General features: G+C 37.4%; 1 protein-coding gene and 1 long non-coding RNA gene across 7 annotated transcripts in view; one reads left to right on the forward strand and one right to left on the reverse strand.

Moving 5' to 3' along the window:
• The window catches only part of LOC309631410, a 187,596-nt gene that overhangs the window by 70,121 nt on the left and 100,787 nt on the right, over positions 1-16,688 (reverse strand). The window lies entirely within an intron of this gene.
• Positions 1-16,688, forward strand: part of ATF2 (activating transcription factor 2) — an 82,860-nt gene that overhangs the window by 5,874 nt on the left and 60,298 nt on the right. For 4 of the 6 annotated variants that reach the window (XM_082397710.1, XM_082397715.1, XM_082397713.1 and 1 more), the window contains exons 2-3: positions 2,261-2,361; positions 11,184-11,258. In XM_082397710.1, coding sequence (XP_082253836.1) covers positions 11,227-11,258 — 32 coding nt within the window. In that variant the 5' untranslated portion in view covers positions 2,261-2,361; positions 11,184-11,226. Of the gene's footprint in view, positions 1-2,260; positions 2,362-7,196; positions 7,324-11,183; positions 11,259-16,688 lie in introns of all 6 variants that reach the window. The other 2 variants (XM_082397711.1, XM_082397712.1) reach the window with 2 other exon arrangements.

Raw genomic sequence — 16,688 nt, forward strand, 5'->3', positions numbered from 1 at the left:
TCGTAAGTTCCAGGGATTGGGGTGTGGACATCTTTGGGGGGCCATTCTGCCTAGTACACTCATATATATACTCTTGAAAAGAAATTTGATAAACTGTGTACTCTTGCACATTTCTAAGTTGATTCCTAAAATATTTCTTCATGAGTTTGGATAGTTGAAAGAAGTATAATTTCTGGCTTTTCAAGATATTGACACCATTCTTCTATAAGTACAGTTGATCCTTGAACAACATGGGTTTGAACTGCGTGGATCCACTTATATGTGGATTATTTTCAGTAGTAAGTACAGTTATCCCACAGAGCCATTTGTCTTTTGAATTGCTGCTCCATTCATAGTCCCAAATTCACATTTGTCTAGCTAAATACCCTGTTCTGGTCCCTTTTCCTTTAAGGAACAGTCTGTATATAAAACAATTTTGTTGCCGATTTTGAAATGAGAGTCCTTATAGCTTTTGGTATTTGCATCAAAAGTTTTAAACATATTAAGGCTGTTTTGGCCAACCTTATTCAAGGTAAAGTGCAACCCTTCTTTTCAACAGTCTGTTCAGTAAGGAAATCTCCAAGTTCATACTTGGCCCTCATGCATGGGAGCTCAGCCCTCAGGTAAGGGAAGGTCAACTTTCCCTTTAACATCTCGTTCCTGGGATCGCTGCTTTTTCCTAATGCAATTGGCAACTGAACTTTCTGCCAAGTTCTTGCCCAATCTCACCTTAGGCACTCCATTACTTACCTAACGGTCCCATGTAATCATTCCTAAGTTTTGTGGACTGCCTAGTGAGTTTATCTTCCTAAACTACAACTATTTAGGTTGTTGCTTTACTCTTGTATTGTTATTCTGGTCTTCAGATAGTTTTCCTTCTTACTCTGTCACCTACAGATTGGTCTTGCATATTTAGAGAAGTCCTTATTAACATTGGTCTTGCTCCTTGGCCACTGGCAGGAGTTTCTGCCTTTGAAAGCTCCCTTCAGTGGACTGATAAGACATCTCTACAAGGTATCCAACAATCTTACATTTTAGAATGAGCTGCATATGATGACAGAAACAACTAATTGTCCACCAATATTCATTCTCTTCTTTTTCCTTATTGTAGATGCTCCAGTTTTTTTTTCTAAGCATATGGTGAAATAAAGAATGTATTTCTCAGCTTCCTGGCTAGCTATGGCCATGTGATTTAAGTTCTGGCCAGAATAGAAGTTTCCTGTAAGATTTCTGAAAAGTGTCCTTAAAGGGAGGCTATCTGTCATCTCCCCATTTTCCTTCCTGCCATTTGATGTGATGGCTAGACCTTGAGCAGTTATTTTAAACCGTGAAGAGGACGCCACATGTTGAGGATGGCAGAACAACAAAACAGAAGGAGCCTGGGTTCCCAGTGATCATGGTTCTCGACTGCCTGTGTTCTTGTGAGAGAAATAAACTTCTGACTCATTTAAGCCATTGTTATTTTGAGTTTTCTCACTCACAGCTGAACCTAATCCTAACTGATACAGGCATAAAAAAGTCATTTCCAAATAAGAAGCACATGAACAGTTGTGTGAAACACACTGACACAAGAAGAACCATTAACCTCCACTCTTAAGAATTTTGACGCTCAAGATTCAGCACTGCCGTTTTGCGGATCAGCTGTGACTACCTCTTCCTTCTGTTATATTAAAAAGTTTTACTTTTCTCTTTTCACCAAGATTCCATTGCCATCCTTGAAACTGTTACACATCTGATAGGTGGCAGTGTGCCAGGAATTATGGGAGGCCACAAGGTAAACATCTTCCTGGAGCATTAAAGATTTTGCAGGGAACCTTAATTTTTATACTAAAAAATAATGGAATGGAAGGCAAAATACACATGCATTTTAAAATATAAAATAAACATTTACAAATTTTTGTAGTGGAGTTATTTATTTATTTATTTAAATTTATTTATTTTTGGCTGTGTTGGGTCTTCATTGCTGCGTGTGGGCTTTCTCTGGGCTTTCTCTGGTTGTGTTCATTGCGGTGCGTGGGCTTCTCGCCGTGGCTTCTCTCGTTGCAGAGCACGGGCTCTAGGTGCACGGGTTTCAGTAGTTGCAGCAGGCGGGCTCAGTAGTTGTGGCACCCGGGCTTAGTTGCTCCACCGCATGTGGGATCTTCCCGGACCAGGGATCGAACCCGTGTCCTCTGCATTGGCTGGCAGATTCTTAACCACTGCGCCACCAGGGAAGTCCCTGGGGTTATTTAGATTTTGCAGAGTAATGAGTTTGCTCTTTTCTGCCTCTCCTTTGCCCTAGGGATACTTAGATGGAAACTTGAGAAGCACTGCTTACATGATTAGAGTTGAGGGATTCCTGGCAGAAGAGTAAATAAAGCTCATGGCCCACCAGCTAGAAAGGTAAGAAATTTTAAGCTTTTACTGCAAAAGTGGTCTTTTATTTTGTGATTGTCTCTCAAATATTATTGAGTTCAAGGGGTGTTTCCAGACGGTAGTCCTCAGAATGCTAGTTGTCCTACCATATTGATAGTGTTTAGTAAAAAAAATTCCTAAGGTTCAGCAAATTTGGAAATATCCTTTTGGAGCTACAGTGCATATTAGCATATAAAAGCACACTGAAGACTTTACATAAAAATACATAATTTTGTTTAACCCAGAGGGTCCTAAACTTGTCTGACTAGGGAGCCCTCTGTAGCAAAGAGTTCCAATATTAAAGTCCCAACTCTCCTAGGATTTTGTAAGGATAGTAACAGGAGTTAATCCTTGAGATATTTTCTATATTTCAAAAATATTTTGGACAGAAAGTCCTACCCTCTTGCATGTGCTCGATAAATATTTATTGGCTGAATAAGTAAATGAGACATCCGAATTTCAGGGTAGGGGGGTAGTGGATGGAGGAAGATCAGAGGTGAGTGGTATTAACTAAGAAAGGAACAGATGAGTGGGAAGTAAGAGCACGCTAGGCTGAGAGAGGGAGCTGATTAAAAGTCTGCCTAACTAGAGCCAAGAGATCAAGGTATCATAAGACTGGGGTGGGTGGCAGAGGTGAGTCCACGCAAGGGTCTGCAGACAGTGTTAAGGATTAGAGGCCTTATCATAAGAACATTTTTTTTCCGTAACTTGTCCTTTCCTCTCATTTTGACTGGCACTGCTTGAGTATAAACCATCATTCTCTTTCCTGAATCTAGTAGTAACGTGTACTGGTTTTCTTATGCATAGCGTTACTCTCACCAATCCATCCTCCACACTTCCATTAGAGATGTCGCAGAAATGCCCCCTTTGATTATCTAATTCACCTATTTAAAATCTTTCCATTTTTTACAGCAGGATTAAGCAAACTTTTTCTTTAAAGAGGCAGATAGTAAGATTTTTAGGCTTTATGGGGGTCACATAATAGTCTCTGTTGCTTCTTCTTCCCTACCCACTTACATTTAAAAAACGGAAAAACTTTCTTAGCTCAACATTTTGGTGCAGGGCCATAGTTTATAATAACCTCAGGGTGTGGGTGGGATGGGGGAGTGAGGTTGGACTCCAAACTCCTTACTGGGGTATTAAAGGCCCTTTGAGATTTGCTTCCCTCTCGCCTCACCTCTCTTCCCTTCAATCATATATCCCATGCTTTAGCCATCAGAAGTTCTTAGAGATCCTTCAGTGTACTCTGCTTTACTGTGCTTCTACATGCTGTCTCCTCTGCCCAAAATATCATCTCTTATTTCTTTGAGAAGACTAAGCCCAGGCATTACTTCCTTCAGTACCCTTTGCAGACCCTCTCTTCAGGGTTGGCTAGGTACTAGTCTTAGTTAGGGGGTAGAAAATCAGATAAATTCAACCTTAAAAAAAAAAAAAAAAAAAAAAGCTCATACTCAGGATACAGAAGATTCTCACATGACCCAGTCACAGAGAGCATAGTCAGGCATTGCAGAAACGTCTTTCCTTCATCTTGGCTACATGGTTTTTCGTCCCTGTTTTTCTGTGCCTACTCCATTCTGGCTTTCATTAATTTTTTTAAAATTAATTAATGTGTTTACTTTTGGCTGCATTGGTCCTTCGTTGCTGGGAGCGAGCTTTCTCTAGTTGTGTCGAGCAGGGGCTACTCTTCATTGCGATGCGTGGGCCTCTCATTGCGGTGGCTTCTCTTGTTGTGGAGCATGGGCTCTAGGTTCACGGGCTTCAGTTGTGGCTCACGGGCTCTAGAGTGCAGGCTCAGTAGATGTGGTGCACGGGCTTAGTTGCTCCGCGGCAGTCGGATCTTCCTGGACCAGGGATCGAACCCGTGTCCCCTGCATTGGCAGGCAGATTTTTAACCACTGCGCCACCAGCGAAGTCCCTCATTAATTTCTTATCAGTATGAACATGGCAGAAAATGTCTACCAGTCCTGAGTATGATTTTGAATGTCTAGTGTATACCTCTGTTTGGCTGATTTATTATTATTATTTTTTCTTTTTACACGTTTCCTGAAGAGGTAATCTGATTGGATTGACTGTTCAGGTGTCTCCTCTGGTTCACCTGAAACAGGTATGTCAGGCCATGGAAATACAGGATTGCCCTTTGCTGGCAGTCTGGCTCTAAGAGGGGATTATGGGTGTGGAGGAGAGATGACCAGCTCCAGTATACCCTTTATTCCCCTATGTTCCCATAGTGCTTGTGTATATCTATTATTATATATATATCACTGAATTAGTATTACTATTTTCACTTATTTGTTTTCCTTACTAATCTGATTTTGAGGTCAGGGACCATCTTTCTTATTCTTAATGTAGTATCGGGTACAAAATAGTCAAATGTCTTCCAAATAAATTACATAAAATAAATGATTTGTATTAGAAATGTTTGGGAAATCTGTACATTGTGTGTAACATTTAGTAATATCCATATTTTAGAAATCTGCTTTGAAACTTGAGTACACGCTTTAAATGTAAGAGGTTACATACAGCATTTGTAGTTCTATAAGTAACTAGAAGATCAGTCAAATTCACATTTTAGACTCTAGTGATTTCTGAAATTAGTCACCAGAAATTGTTTCATTTCCCCCCACCCCTATTTTCAAAGATTCATTTACTCACACTATTTTCTTTTTTTTGGTGGATGGGGGGATTAAAATACCAGCTGTAATATACTGTTAAATGAAAAAGCAGAATTCATAACAGCATGTATAGTATGCCACAATTTGTATAAAAATTTGATATACACGTATATAATATACTTGTAAATACATGGATTATGTCTGGAAAAATACATAGTAACTGGTAAGAGTGGTTATCTTTGGAAATTGGGACTGAGGTCAGGGGTGGGAAAAAAGGAAGGAGACTTAGGTTATACTGTATATCCTTTTGTACTGTTTGATTTTTACCAGGGGCGTGTGTTTTTGTCCAAAAATGATTTATATGTTAAAAATTTTTAAAGAATAAAAATAGATACCAGCTTTATTGCTGATAGGTCTGGACTGGAGAACATGTTTTGGACCTAAGCCTGAAATGAACTTTTACCTCAAGTGTAAAGACAGTGGATACCCCACCCCAGAGGGTTAGGGAGGTCTACAGATTAGATGTTTATCCAGCCATGTAGTGAAGGACTGTAGTAGTCTTTTCCCATATCTTTCTGTGAGAAATGAACTCAGGAGCCAAGAGGGCCCTAAGTTACATATCCATAATAACCCTTTTCTCAAGTTCACCAAGTTATTTCTCCTCCTATTTGGGAGGCTGAATGAGTGGATAGTGGAGACAGGTAGAAATTTTCTTCCAAATATTTTTGAGAGTCACAAGTCCTTTGTTTCTTGGCCAGGAACATGGAGAGAGGCAGAGGATAGATCCTATCATACCTTTGGCATTTTTGTCCACATTGTCAACACCCCAGACAGACAGGGCTTGGCTGTCCCCTTCGGGGGAGACCACCAGTATCTTAGGAATGTCCTGCTCCCACTTGACTCACACTATTTTCTGTGAAGTGAATTGGTTTCCTTCTTACTTGTTTTTGATGAGATGTAAGAGAAGCAGAAATTTTTATCAGCTGCATCATTTGAATGATATAATTCAAAATGGCATGGGAATAGTGATACTACAGCCTAAAGGATTGTCTATTTTGCTTAATAGGTTTAACTCACATTTCAGATTTTAAACAAGGGAGTTACCTATAGGACAAATAATTGTCTAACACTACCCTTTGAGTCTTTATTCAGATACAGAAATTGTTCTACTAAGTTTGCTCTTAACTTTTCAGTACAGAACATAGTTTTTCTGTTCTTTGACATCTCTCTCTCTCTCTTTTTTTTTTTTTTTGGCCGCGTGGTGAGGTATACAGGATCCTAGTTCCCCGACCAGGGATTGAACCCATGCCCCCTGCATTGGGAGCACAGAGTCTTAACCACTGGACCACCAGGGAAGTCCCTGTTCTTTGACATCTCATAACATGAAGGTTATAAACCGGAAGCAAGCAGAGAATTGTTAGAGAATCTGTGTATTTTAGTATTTTTCTCATAACTACTGCTAAAAACTACATGATACTTATTATATAATGGTTATATAGTGAATTATTACAGTACATGTTATTTATATATAATTTAAACTCCTGTAAGTTTTTTTAAAAATTAATTAATTAATTTTATTTTCTGGCTGCATTGGGTCTTCGTTGCTGCGCACAGGCTTTCTCTAGTTGTGGCGAGCGGGGGCTACTCTTTGTTGCGGTGCACGGACTTCTCACTACGGTGGCTTCTCTTGTTGCGGAGCACGGGCTCTAGGCACGTGGGCTTCAGTAGTTGTGGCACACGAGCTCAGTAGTTGTGGCTCGCGGGCTCTAGAGTGCAGGCTCAGTAGTTGTGGTGCACGGGCTTAGTTGCTCCGTGGCATGTGGGATCTTCCCAGACCAGGGCTCGAACCTGTGTCCCCTGCATTGGCAGGCGGATTCTTAACCACTGCGCCACCAGGGAAGTCCCTCCTTCTGTAAGTTTTTCCTTTTTTATTTTTAAGTTTTTTAGTCCAGAACCTTTTAAGAGTAAGTTGCTAGCATGATGTCCCATTCGCCCAAATACTTTACTTTCTACAATAAAACACTCTCCTCCAAAACCATAATACAACCATGAAAATCAAGAAATTAACTTTGAAATATTGCTACCATCTAATCTGTAGATTACATTTACGTTTTGCCAGTTATTCCAATAATGTCTGTCCTTTATAGCAGAAGGATTCAGTCTAGAATCTCATGTTGCAGTTAGTTATCATGTCTCATTGGTCTTTTTCAGTCTGAAGCAGTTCCTTGATCTTTCCTTGACTTTGATGACTTGGACACTTTTGAAGATTATGGCCCAGTTATTGGAGGAGTTTACCTCAACTTGGTGTTGTGTAATATTTCTTCATGATTAGACTCAGGTTATGTATCTTTGGCATGACTGTTATGAAAGTGATGCTGTGTCCTCCTTATTGCAACCGAAGGGTTGCAATGATATTGATATTGAGTTTCCTTATGTTGAGTGTTGTTAACTTGGATCACTTGAGTAAAGTGATATTTGCCAGGCTTTTGTACTGTATATTACTCTTTTGCCTTTAGTAATTAAAATGTATTTTATAGGGAGATACTTTGAGAGGATGTAAACATCTTGTCTTATCAAATTTTCATTTCTACATTGGTATGTATCTTTTATATCAGATTAATGGAATCCTATTTTATTCACAGTATGATCTATTACTATCATTTATTTTGAATCTCAAATTGTCTGAGGTTTGGCCACTTTCTGGCTAAATCCATAAGTCCTTCTTTACTTTCTTGCACAAGGTATTCAAGTCCCATCATGTATTATTCCTGCTTTAGCCTCGGAATCAGCTAATTCTTCAAGGATCCCAGGTTCCTTTTGGTGGAGAATAGTATGTTGACATCAAGGTCTGGAGGGCTTATTGCTATTGGGGTATCAGTGCTCCCAGGCCCTCTCAGTGACACAGCTAGGGAAGTATGTGAATATATATGCACGTATATACACATATTACCATCTATATTTCTATATCTATATTTATATTGAAAGTCATGAGTACACATGAATATCTCCAAATCTCATCCAGTACCAGGGTTCATTCTGTGTAATTACCTTCACCTGTAGTGTGAATTTACCTTCATCTACTATATCCTTGATAAATTCACTTATTCAATTTATACCTGCATGTATTTGTAATGAATTGCCTGTTGCCACCAGACCCCCTCCTCCTCCTCAAGTAGACATCCTCCTGCTTGGGCCCTGATGTCCTATCCTGGGCTGGTGCCATCCCTATTCTTTATTTCATGTGGATGTTACACAAAGATTTGTCCTGAAAGATATTCACTGATGATAAAAATCCAGTAGTAGAGAATTAGTTATAAATATGTCATATCTGTATGGTGGAATACTATATAGCCATTAAAAATGACATCTAATATTTGATGATGTGGCAGAATTTAGATAATTGTGTTTTAAAGGAAGTTGTAATGCTCTTTTTACAATTAAAAAATTTTTTATTTATCTTTATACATTAATAAGACAATATGTACTCTGGAATGTTAGACAGTAGTTATCTCTGAATGATAGTACTTTGGGTGACTTTTTTTTTCTTCTGTATTTGTCCGGGAGCAAATTTAAAGTTCCTTACAACATCTTGATTCAGTAAGCATAATTTAGTTCATATTATCCAGAAATAACAATGAACTCTTTCTGAACCCCAATTAAACTTGAGCTTTAAAGGTTTTTTAGAATTATGTAAGATTGATCATTTATGTGGGATACCTAATGGTGGATATTTCTATGGCTGTGTTATAACAAACAAAATTTAAAATATACCTTTAACCAAGTTTGGAGTTCTAAAATAAAATGCCTATAGCAATGAAATAGAGAAAATATGAGGAACATACATGTGTTTATATGTGGAATTGTCTTAGAAACTGGAAAGAGGAGTCTGAGCTGGATGCTTGATTAGCTAGCGTAAGCTCCTTCACTATCCTGGAAGCTTCTTGAGGGCAGGATCTATCTTAGTTCACCACTGCATCCCTAGCATGTAGCATAGTGCAGAGCACAAAGTAGATACTCAAATATTTGTTGGTTGAAAGACAAAAGGGGGAACTTTGGCACTAAATCATTAGGGTAGGGAAGATGAAGGAGTGTTAGAAGAAGAGTTAACAGAGAGATTAGAGAAACCAAAGAAACTGGCTTCTTTTAAATCTTGCCTAGAACCCTCCTGTGTATTCTTCATGACAGTGATTTTCCTACCAGTATAGGTTGTGGATGCTTGCCAGAGAGTGGTGTGGTATAGTAACAGTTCACTATCTGCAGTCTGTCTTTTCTGACAATTTATAGTTGAACAAAGCCTCCTTCCCATGCTCTCCTAGGAGCATATTTCCGCCCTTGATGTAAAAGGGAGATAAACCTCGATTTAGAGGCTTGAGATTCAGTTAGATTAACAAAGAGATAGCATTTTTAAGCCTCCCAGAAGAACTCTCATCATTTATGTGTCAAGGTGCTTTGACTTATATTTACAGGCCTCAGCTAGGTGTTAGGAAATAGTATAAGGAATGGGAATTTTTATTGGTTGGCTAGGAAATAGTCTAGTTCCTAGACTGTAGGAAAGGAACTATAGAAGTTCCCTACTGCAGGTAAGGAACACCTTTTGTAGAAGAATGGGACAATAGTAGTCATGGGGGTGTGGAAAAGATCAGAGAGGAGGATACGGAGGGTTAATTCCCTCAAAGCTTTTCTGGAACTATCGGATTGGTCCCTGCACTACCTGTATATTTTTAATATTTTAACTGTTATTCTTACCAAATTGAATTGAAATTATATTTCTGTATTCTTTCTTCTGCTTGACTGAAAGTTTCTCAAAGTGGAGGGACTGTTTGTTTTGTTTCGGTTTTTTTTGGACTTTGTTTTTTCACCTTTGTGTCTTGGCATGAGTTTGGTGTTTAAATGTTTCTTGAACTTAACTGAGTTTAAATATTGCTTTGATTTTTCAAAGCAATATGAACTGCATTTATTAGTTTTAGAAGTTTTTTGAGTTAGGTAACTTAAAGTAAATTTATCTGACTTTTTCATATCATATGGCTGTTTATTCATTCCTTAATATTTAATGAGTAAATGCTACTATAAGCTAGGCACTGTTTCAGGTAGTTAACCCTAGGATAAGTTCCTTGTCTTCACTGAGTTCACATTCTACTGGTAATGACTGAAGCATAACTTTTATAGGTTTCCTTTGGATTATTCTGGTGTTTTTTCCCCTCTTCTCACAGGCAGCATGGTAAAGTTGAATGTGAATGATGAAATGTAATCTTACCAGATAGATACAAGTTTTGCCTGGGACCAGGAAAAGAACTTTCTTCTTCCTGTCTCCTATATCAGACCATCTTTGACTCCAGGACTCAGAACTGTAGCTATTTACACATTTCCCCACAGGAATTACCCAATTTTCTTGAGCAGGACATTCTTGACACCACATTTATAAGCAAAATTATGTAAAATAAAAATTTTCTCTGTGTACCATTGGCTTATTTGGATAAGCATATAGTTAACTCTGTTTGCCACTACATGGGGTTTCAGTGAATGTAACGGAGGATTAGCAGAGTTTAAAGATGAGCCACTGACCCTGGGTAGTTTAAGTATGTTGTACTTGTCCTTAAGCTAATGTCAAATAAGTAAGCTATAAAGTTAGGGAAGAGGGAGCTCCTTATATAGATCAGCTATCAGTATAGATCAACTATGTTGTACTTGTCCTTAAGCTAATGTCAAATAAGTAAGCTATAAAGTTAGGGAAGAGGGAGCTTCTTATAAAGATCAACTATCATTACATTATGGGACAAAATAGTGATGAATTAGGCTGAGAACCAGACCATCACTGACTACATTTTTTAAAACTTAAAGCTTTCTGAATAGATATTTTGAAATACTAGATCTCGTCTTTTCATCAGACGTCAAAAGTCAGGATTTTCACTCTTTTAATTACTGCTTTTCAACCACAGTCCTAAGGGCTTAAGTTAAATGTTTCTCTTTTAGCCTCTTTATGGTGGAGTTGGATATATTAATACCTATGTTTAAGGCATTTATATGGGTGTTCATATTTTAGGAGCAGTGCTCTATTATAAAGATTCTTAATAGTGAGTGGGTTTTTAGATGACAGTAGTGTTACAAAGAGTAATTATTTGAGTGTTTTTATTGTTTTACTATGTTTCAAGAAATGTTTCAAAACTATATTTAACAGTGTGAAACCACTTCATTTTTCAGTATCCTTGCCATGAAAAAGAGGACGTGATAAGTTGTACAACTTATGAAATTCAAGTTACATGTGAATTCTGCCAGGTGTGTATGCAATATTTGGTATTTTGCGCTTTTTTCATATTTTAGATTATAAAAATTCTCATAGGTTATTTCTAGATAAATATTTCAAGTGTTTTTCATAAATAAGAAAATACTTATCTAGTAAGTAGTTTACCTGCTACTTGTATTGTATTTTAAAATTATCAAATAGAGCATCAAAATACACTTAACTATGACAAGCATAAACATATTTTAGGGTTTTGATTTCTCCTAAAATGAGTTCCAAATAATACTAGTCCCATGAGATGTTCTGTGAAGAAGGTTCAAATAGAAAATGGATGTGGCAAAAATGCTGTATTCTAGGTGCTCTTCTGGTCATTTCTCTTGAACATATAAAGTCTGAAAAGTCCTGCCCCCAAAAAACAGTATTCTAGCATTTCCCAAATTTGGCCATAATAGTGATTGTCATCTCTGTTCCTGAAGGGAAACTTATTTCCGAAAGGTTAACAAACTAGTGTTGAAAAAGAAACAATGTTACAGAATTTTCAGTTGTCAAATATAGTTGTTACATGTAATTTCTATGAAGAAAGCAAAAACAAAAACCTACAAGTTAAGGGAAGGAACAATTGGAAACTTTAAGTCTATATCAAAAAGTAGGAAAATAATCTTGACACTAAAATGTCTTTTTGTAGTTGTTTGGTTCAAATCAGGATCCAAGAAAGTCCCCATATTGCATTTTGTTTAGTATGTTTATTAGACCTCTTTTAATCTAAGACAGTTCCCCTCTACCTCCTCTTTTCTTTAGTTCCCCATGACATTTATTTCTTGAAGAAACCAGGTCTTTTGTCCTGTAGAATTTGGCTAATTCCAGCTTGGTGATGTTGTTTGACATGTTTTTCTTTTTTTTTAGGTTAGAAGATTCTTTTTAAATTTTATTTATTTTTTATACAGCAGGTTCTTATTAGTTATCTGTTTTATACATATTAGTGTATACATGTCAATCCCAGTCTCCCAGTTCATCCCACCCCCACCCCCACTTTCCCCCCTTGGTGTCCATACGTTTGTTCTCTACATCTGTGTCTCTATTTTTGCCTTGCAAACTGGTTCATCTGTACCATTTTTTCTAGATTCTACATATATGCGTTAATATACAATATTTGTTTTTCTCTTTCTGACTTACTTCACTCTGTATGACAGTCTCTAGGTCTGTCCATGTCTCTACAAATGACCCAGTTTTGTTACTTTTTATGGCTAAGTAATACTCCACTGTATATATGTACCACATCTTCTTTATCCATTTGTCTGTCAATGGGCATTTAGGTTGCTTCCATGACCTGGCTGCAGTGAACATTGGGGTGCATGTGCCTTTTTGAATTGCGGTTTCCTCTGGTTATGTGCCCAGTAGTGGGATTGCTGGGTTGTATGGTAGTTCTATTTTTAGTTTTTTAAGGAATCTCCATACTGTTCTCCATAGTGGCTGTATCAATTTACATTCCCACCAGCAGTGCAAGAGGGTTCCCTTTTCTCCACATCCTCTCCAGCATTTGTTGTTTGTAGATTTCCTGGTGATGCCCATTCTAACTGGTGTGAGGTGATAACCTCATTGTAGTTTTGATTTGCATTTCTCTAATAATTAGTAATGTTGAGCAGCTTTTCATGTGCCTCTTGGCTATCTGTATGTCTTCTTTGGAGAGATGTCTATTTAGGTCTTCTGCCCATTTTTGGATTGGGTTGTTTGTTTTTTTAATATTGAGCTGCATGAGCTGTTTATATATTTTAGAGATTAATCCTTTGTCCATTGATTCATTTGCAAATATTTTTCCCATTCTGAGGGTTGTCTTTTCGTTTCGTTTATAGTTTCCTTTGCTGTGCAAAAGCTTCTAAGTTTCATTAGGTCCCATTTGTTTATTTTTGTTGTTATTTCCATTACTCTAGGAGGTGGGTCAAAAAAGATCTTGCTGTGATTTATGTCAAAGAGTGTTCTTCCTATGTTTTCCTCTAAGAGTTTTATAGTGTCTGGTCTTACATTTAGGTCTTGAATCCATTTTGAGTTTATTTTGGTGTTTGGTGTTAGGGAGTGTTCTAATTTCATTCTTTTACATGTAGCTGTCCAGTTTTCCCAGCACCACTTATTGAAAAGACTGTCTTTTCTCTATTGTATATCCTTACCTCCTTTGTCATAGATTAGTTGATCATAGGTGCATGGGTTTATCTCTGGGCTTTCTATCCTGTTCCATTGATGTATATTTCTGTTTTTGTACCAGTACCATATTGTCTTCATTACTGTAGCTTTGTGGTATAGTCTGAAGTCAGGGAGCCTGATTCCTTCAGCTCCATTTTTTTCCCTCAAGACTGCTTTGGCTATTCGGGGTCTTTTGTGTCTGCACACAAATTTTAAGATTTTTTGTTCTAATTCTGTAAAAAAATGCCACTGGTAATTTGATAGGGATTGCATTGAATCTGTAGATGGCTTTGGGTAGTATAGTCATTTTCACAATATTGATTCTTCCAATCCAAGAACATGGTATATCTCTCCATCTGTCGGTATCATCTTTAATTTCTTTCATCAGTGTCTTATAGTTTTCTGCATACAGGTCTTTTGTCTCCCTAGGTAGGGTTATTCCTAGGTATTTTATTCTGTTTGTTGCAATGGTAAATGGGAGTGTTTCCTTAATTTCTCTTTCAGAATTTTCATCATTAGTGTATAGGAACGCAAGAGATTTCTGTGCATTAATTTTGTATCCTGCAACTTTACCAAATTCATTGATTAGCTCTAGTAGTTTTCTGGTGGCATCTTTAGGGTTCTCTATGTATAGTATCATGTCATCTTCAAACAGTGACAGTTTTACTTCTTCTTTTCCAATTTGTATTCCTTTTATTTATTTTTCTTCTCTGATTGCTGTGGCTAGGACTTCCAAAGCTATGTTGAATAATAGTGGCGAGAGTGGACATTGTTGTCTTGTTCCTGACCTTAGAGGAAATGCTTTCAGTTTTTCACCATTGAGAATGATGTTTGCTGTGGGTTTGTCGTATATGGCCTTTATTATGTTGAGGTAGGTTCCCTCTATGCCCACTTTCTGGAGAGTTTTTAATCATAAATGGGTGTTGAATTTTGTCAAAAGCTTTTTCTGCATCTATTGAGATGATCATATGGTTTTTATTCTTCAATTTGTTAAGATGGTATATCACACACATTGATTGATTTGCATATATTGAAGAATCCTTGCATCCCTGGGATAAATCCCACTTGATCATGGTGTATGATCCTTTTAAGATGCTGTTGGATTCTGTTTGCTAGTATTTTATTGAGGATTTTTGCATCTATATTCATCAGTGATATTGGTCTGTAATTTTCTTTTTTTGTAGTATCTGTCTGGTTTTGGTATCAGGGTGATGGTGGCCTCTTAGAATGAGTTGAGAGTGTTCCTTCCTCTGCAAGTTTTTGGAAGAGTTTGAGAAGGATGGGTGTTAGCTCTTCTCTAAATGTTTGATAGAATTCACCTGTGAAGCCATCTGGTCCTGGACTTTTGTTTGTTGGAAGATTTTAAATCACAGTTTCAATTTTATTACTTGTGATTGGTCTGTTCATATTTTCTATTTCCTCCTGGTTCAGTCTTGGAAGGTTATACCTTTCTAAGAATTTGTCCATTTCTTCCAAGTTGTCCATTTTATTGGCATAGAGTTGCTTGTAGTAGTCTCTTATGGTGCTTCATATTTCTGCGGTGTCCATTGTAACTTCTCCTCTTTCATTTCTAATTTTATTGATTTGAGTCCTCTCCCTCTTTTTTCTTGATGAGTCTGGCTAAAGGTTTATCAATTTTGTTTATCTTCTCAAAGAACCAGCTTTTAGTTTTATTGATTTTTGCTATTGTTTTCTTTGTTTCTATTTCATTTATTTCTGATCTGATCTTTGTGATTTCCTTCCTTCTGCTAACTTTGGGGTATTTTTGTTCTTTCTCTAGTTCCTTTAGGTGTAAGGTTAGATTGTTTATTTGAGATTTTTCTTGTTTCTTGAGGTAGGATTATATTGCTATAACCTTCCCTCTTAGAACTGCTTTTGTTGCATCCCATAGGTTTTGGATCATCGTGTTTTCGTTGTCATTTGTCTCTAGGTATTTTTGGATTTCCTCTTTGATTTCTTCAGTGATCTCTTGGTTATTTAGTAACGTTTAGCCTCCATGTGTTTGTGTTTTTTACGTTTTTCTCCCTGTAACTGATTTCTAATTTCATAGCGTTGTGGTCAGAAAAGATGCTTGTGATATGGTTTCAATTTTCTTAAATTTACTGAGGCTTGATTTGTGACCCAAGATGTGATCTATCCTGGAGAATGTTCCGTGTGCACTTGAGAAGAAAGTGTAATCTGCTGTTTTTGGATGGAATATCCTGTAGATGTCATTTAAATCTATCTGGTCTATTGTGTCATTTAAAGCTTGTGTTTCCTTATCAATTTTCTGTCTGGATGATCTGTCCATTAGTGTAAGTGAAGTGTTAAAGCCCACCACTATTGTGTTACTGTCAATTTCCTCTTTTATAGCTGTTAGCAGTTGCCTTATGTATTGAGGTGCTCCTATGTTGGGTGCATATATATTTATAATTGTTATATCTTCTTCTTAGATTGATCCCTTGATCATTATGTACTGTCCTTCCTTGTCTCTTACAACATTCTTTATTTTAAAGTCTATTTTATCTGACATGAGTATTGCTATTCCAGCTTTCTTTTGATTTCCATTTGCATGGAGTATCTTTTTCCATCCCCTCACTTTCAGTCTGTATGTGTCCCTAGGTCTGAAGTGGGTCTCTTGGAGACAGCATATATATGGGTCTTATTTTTGTATCCATTCAGTGAGCCTGTGTCTTCTGCTTGGGGCATTTAATACATTCACGTTTAAGGTAATTATCGGTATGTATGTTCCTATTACCATTTTCTTAATTGTTATGGGGTTTTTTTCCTAGGCCCTTTTCTTTTGTGTTTCCCTCTTAGAGAAGTTCCTTTAACATTTGTTGTGGAGCTGGTTTGGTGGTGCTGAATTCTGTTAGCTTTTGCTTGTCTGTAAAGCTTTTGATTTCTCTGTCGAATCTGAATGAGATCCTGCCGGGTAGAGTAATCTTGGTTGTAGGTTCTTCCCTTTCATCACTTTAAATATATCTTGCCACTCACTTCTGCCTTGTAGAGTTTCTGCTGAAAAATCAGCTGTTAACCTTATGGGAGTTCCCTTGTATGTTATTTGTCGTTTTTCCCTTGTTGCTTTCCATAATTTTTCTTTGTCTTTAATTTTTGTCAATTTGATTACTATGTGTCTCGGCATGTTTCTCCTTGGGTTTATCCTGCCTGGACTCTCTGCACTTCCTGGACTTGGGTGGCTGTTTCCTTTCCCACGTTAGGGAAGTTTTTGACTATAATCTCTTCAGATATTTTCTCGGGTCCTTTCTCTCTCTCTTCTCCTTCTGGGACCCCTATAATGTGAATGTTGG

The sequence above is a fragment of the Balaenoptera borealis genome, assembly GCF_965194805.1.
Source record: "Balaenoptera borealis genome assembly, chromosome: 6".
Classification (NCBI taxonomy): Eukaryota; Metazoa; Chordata; class Mammalia; order Artiodactyla; family Balaenopteridae; genus Balaenoptera; species Balaenoptera borealis.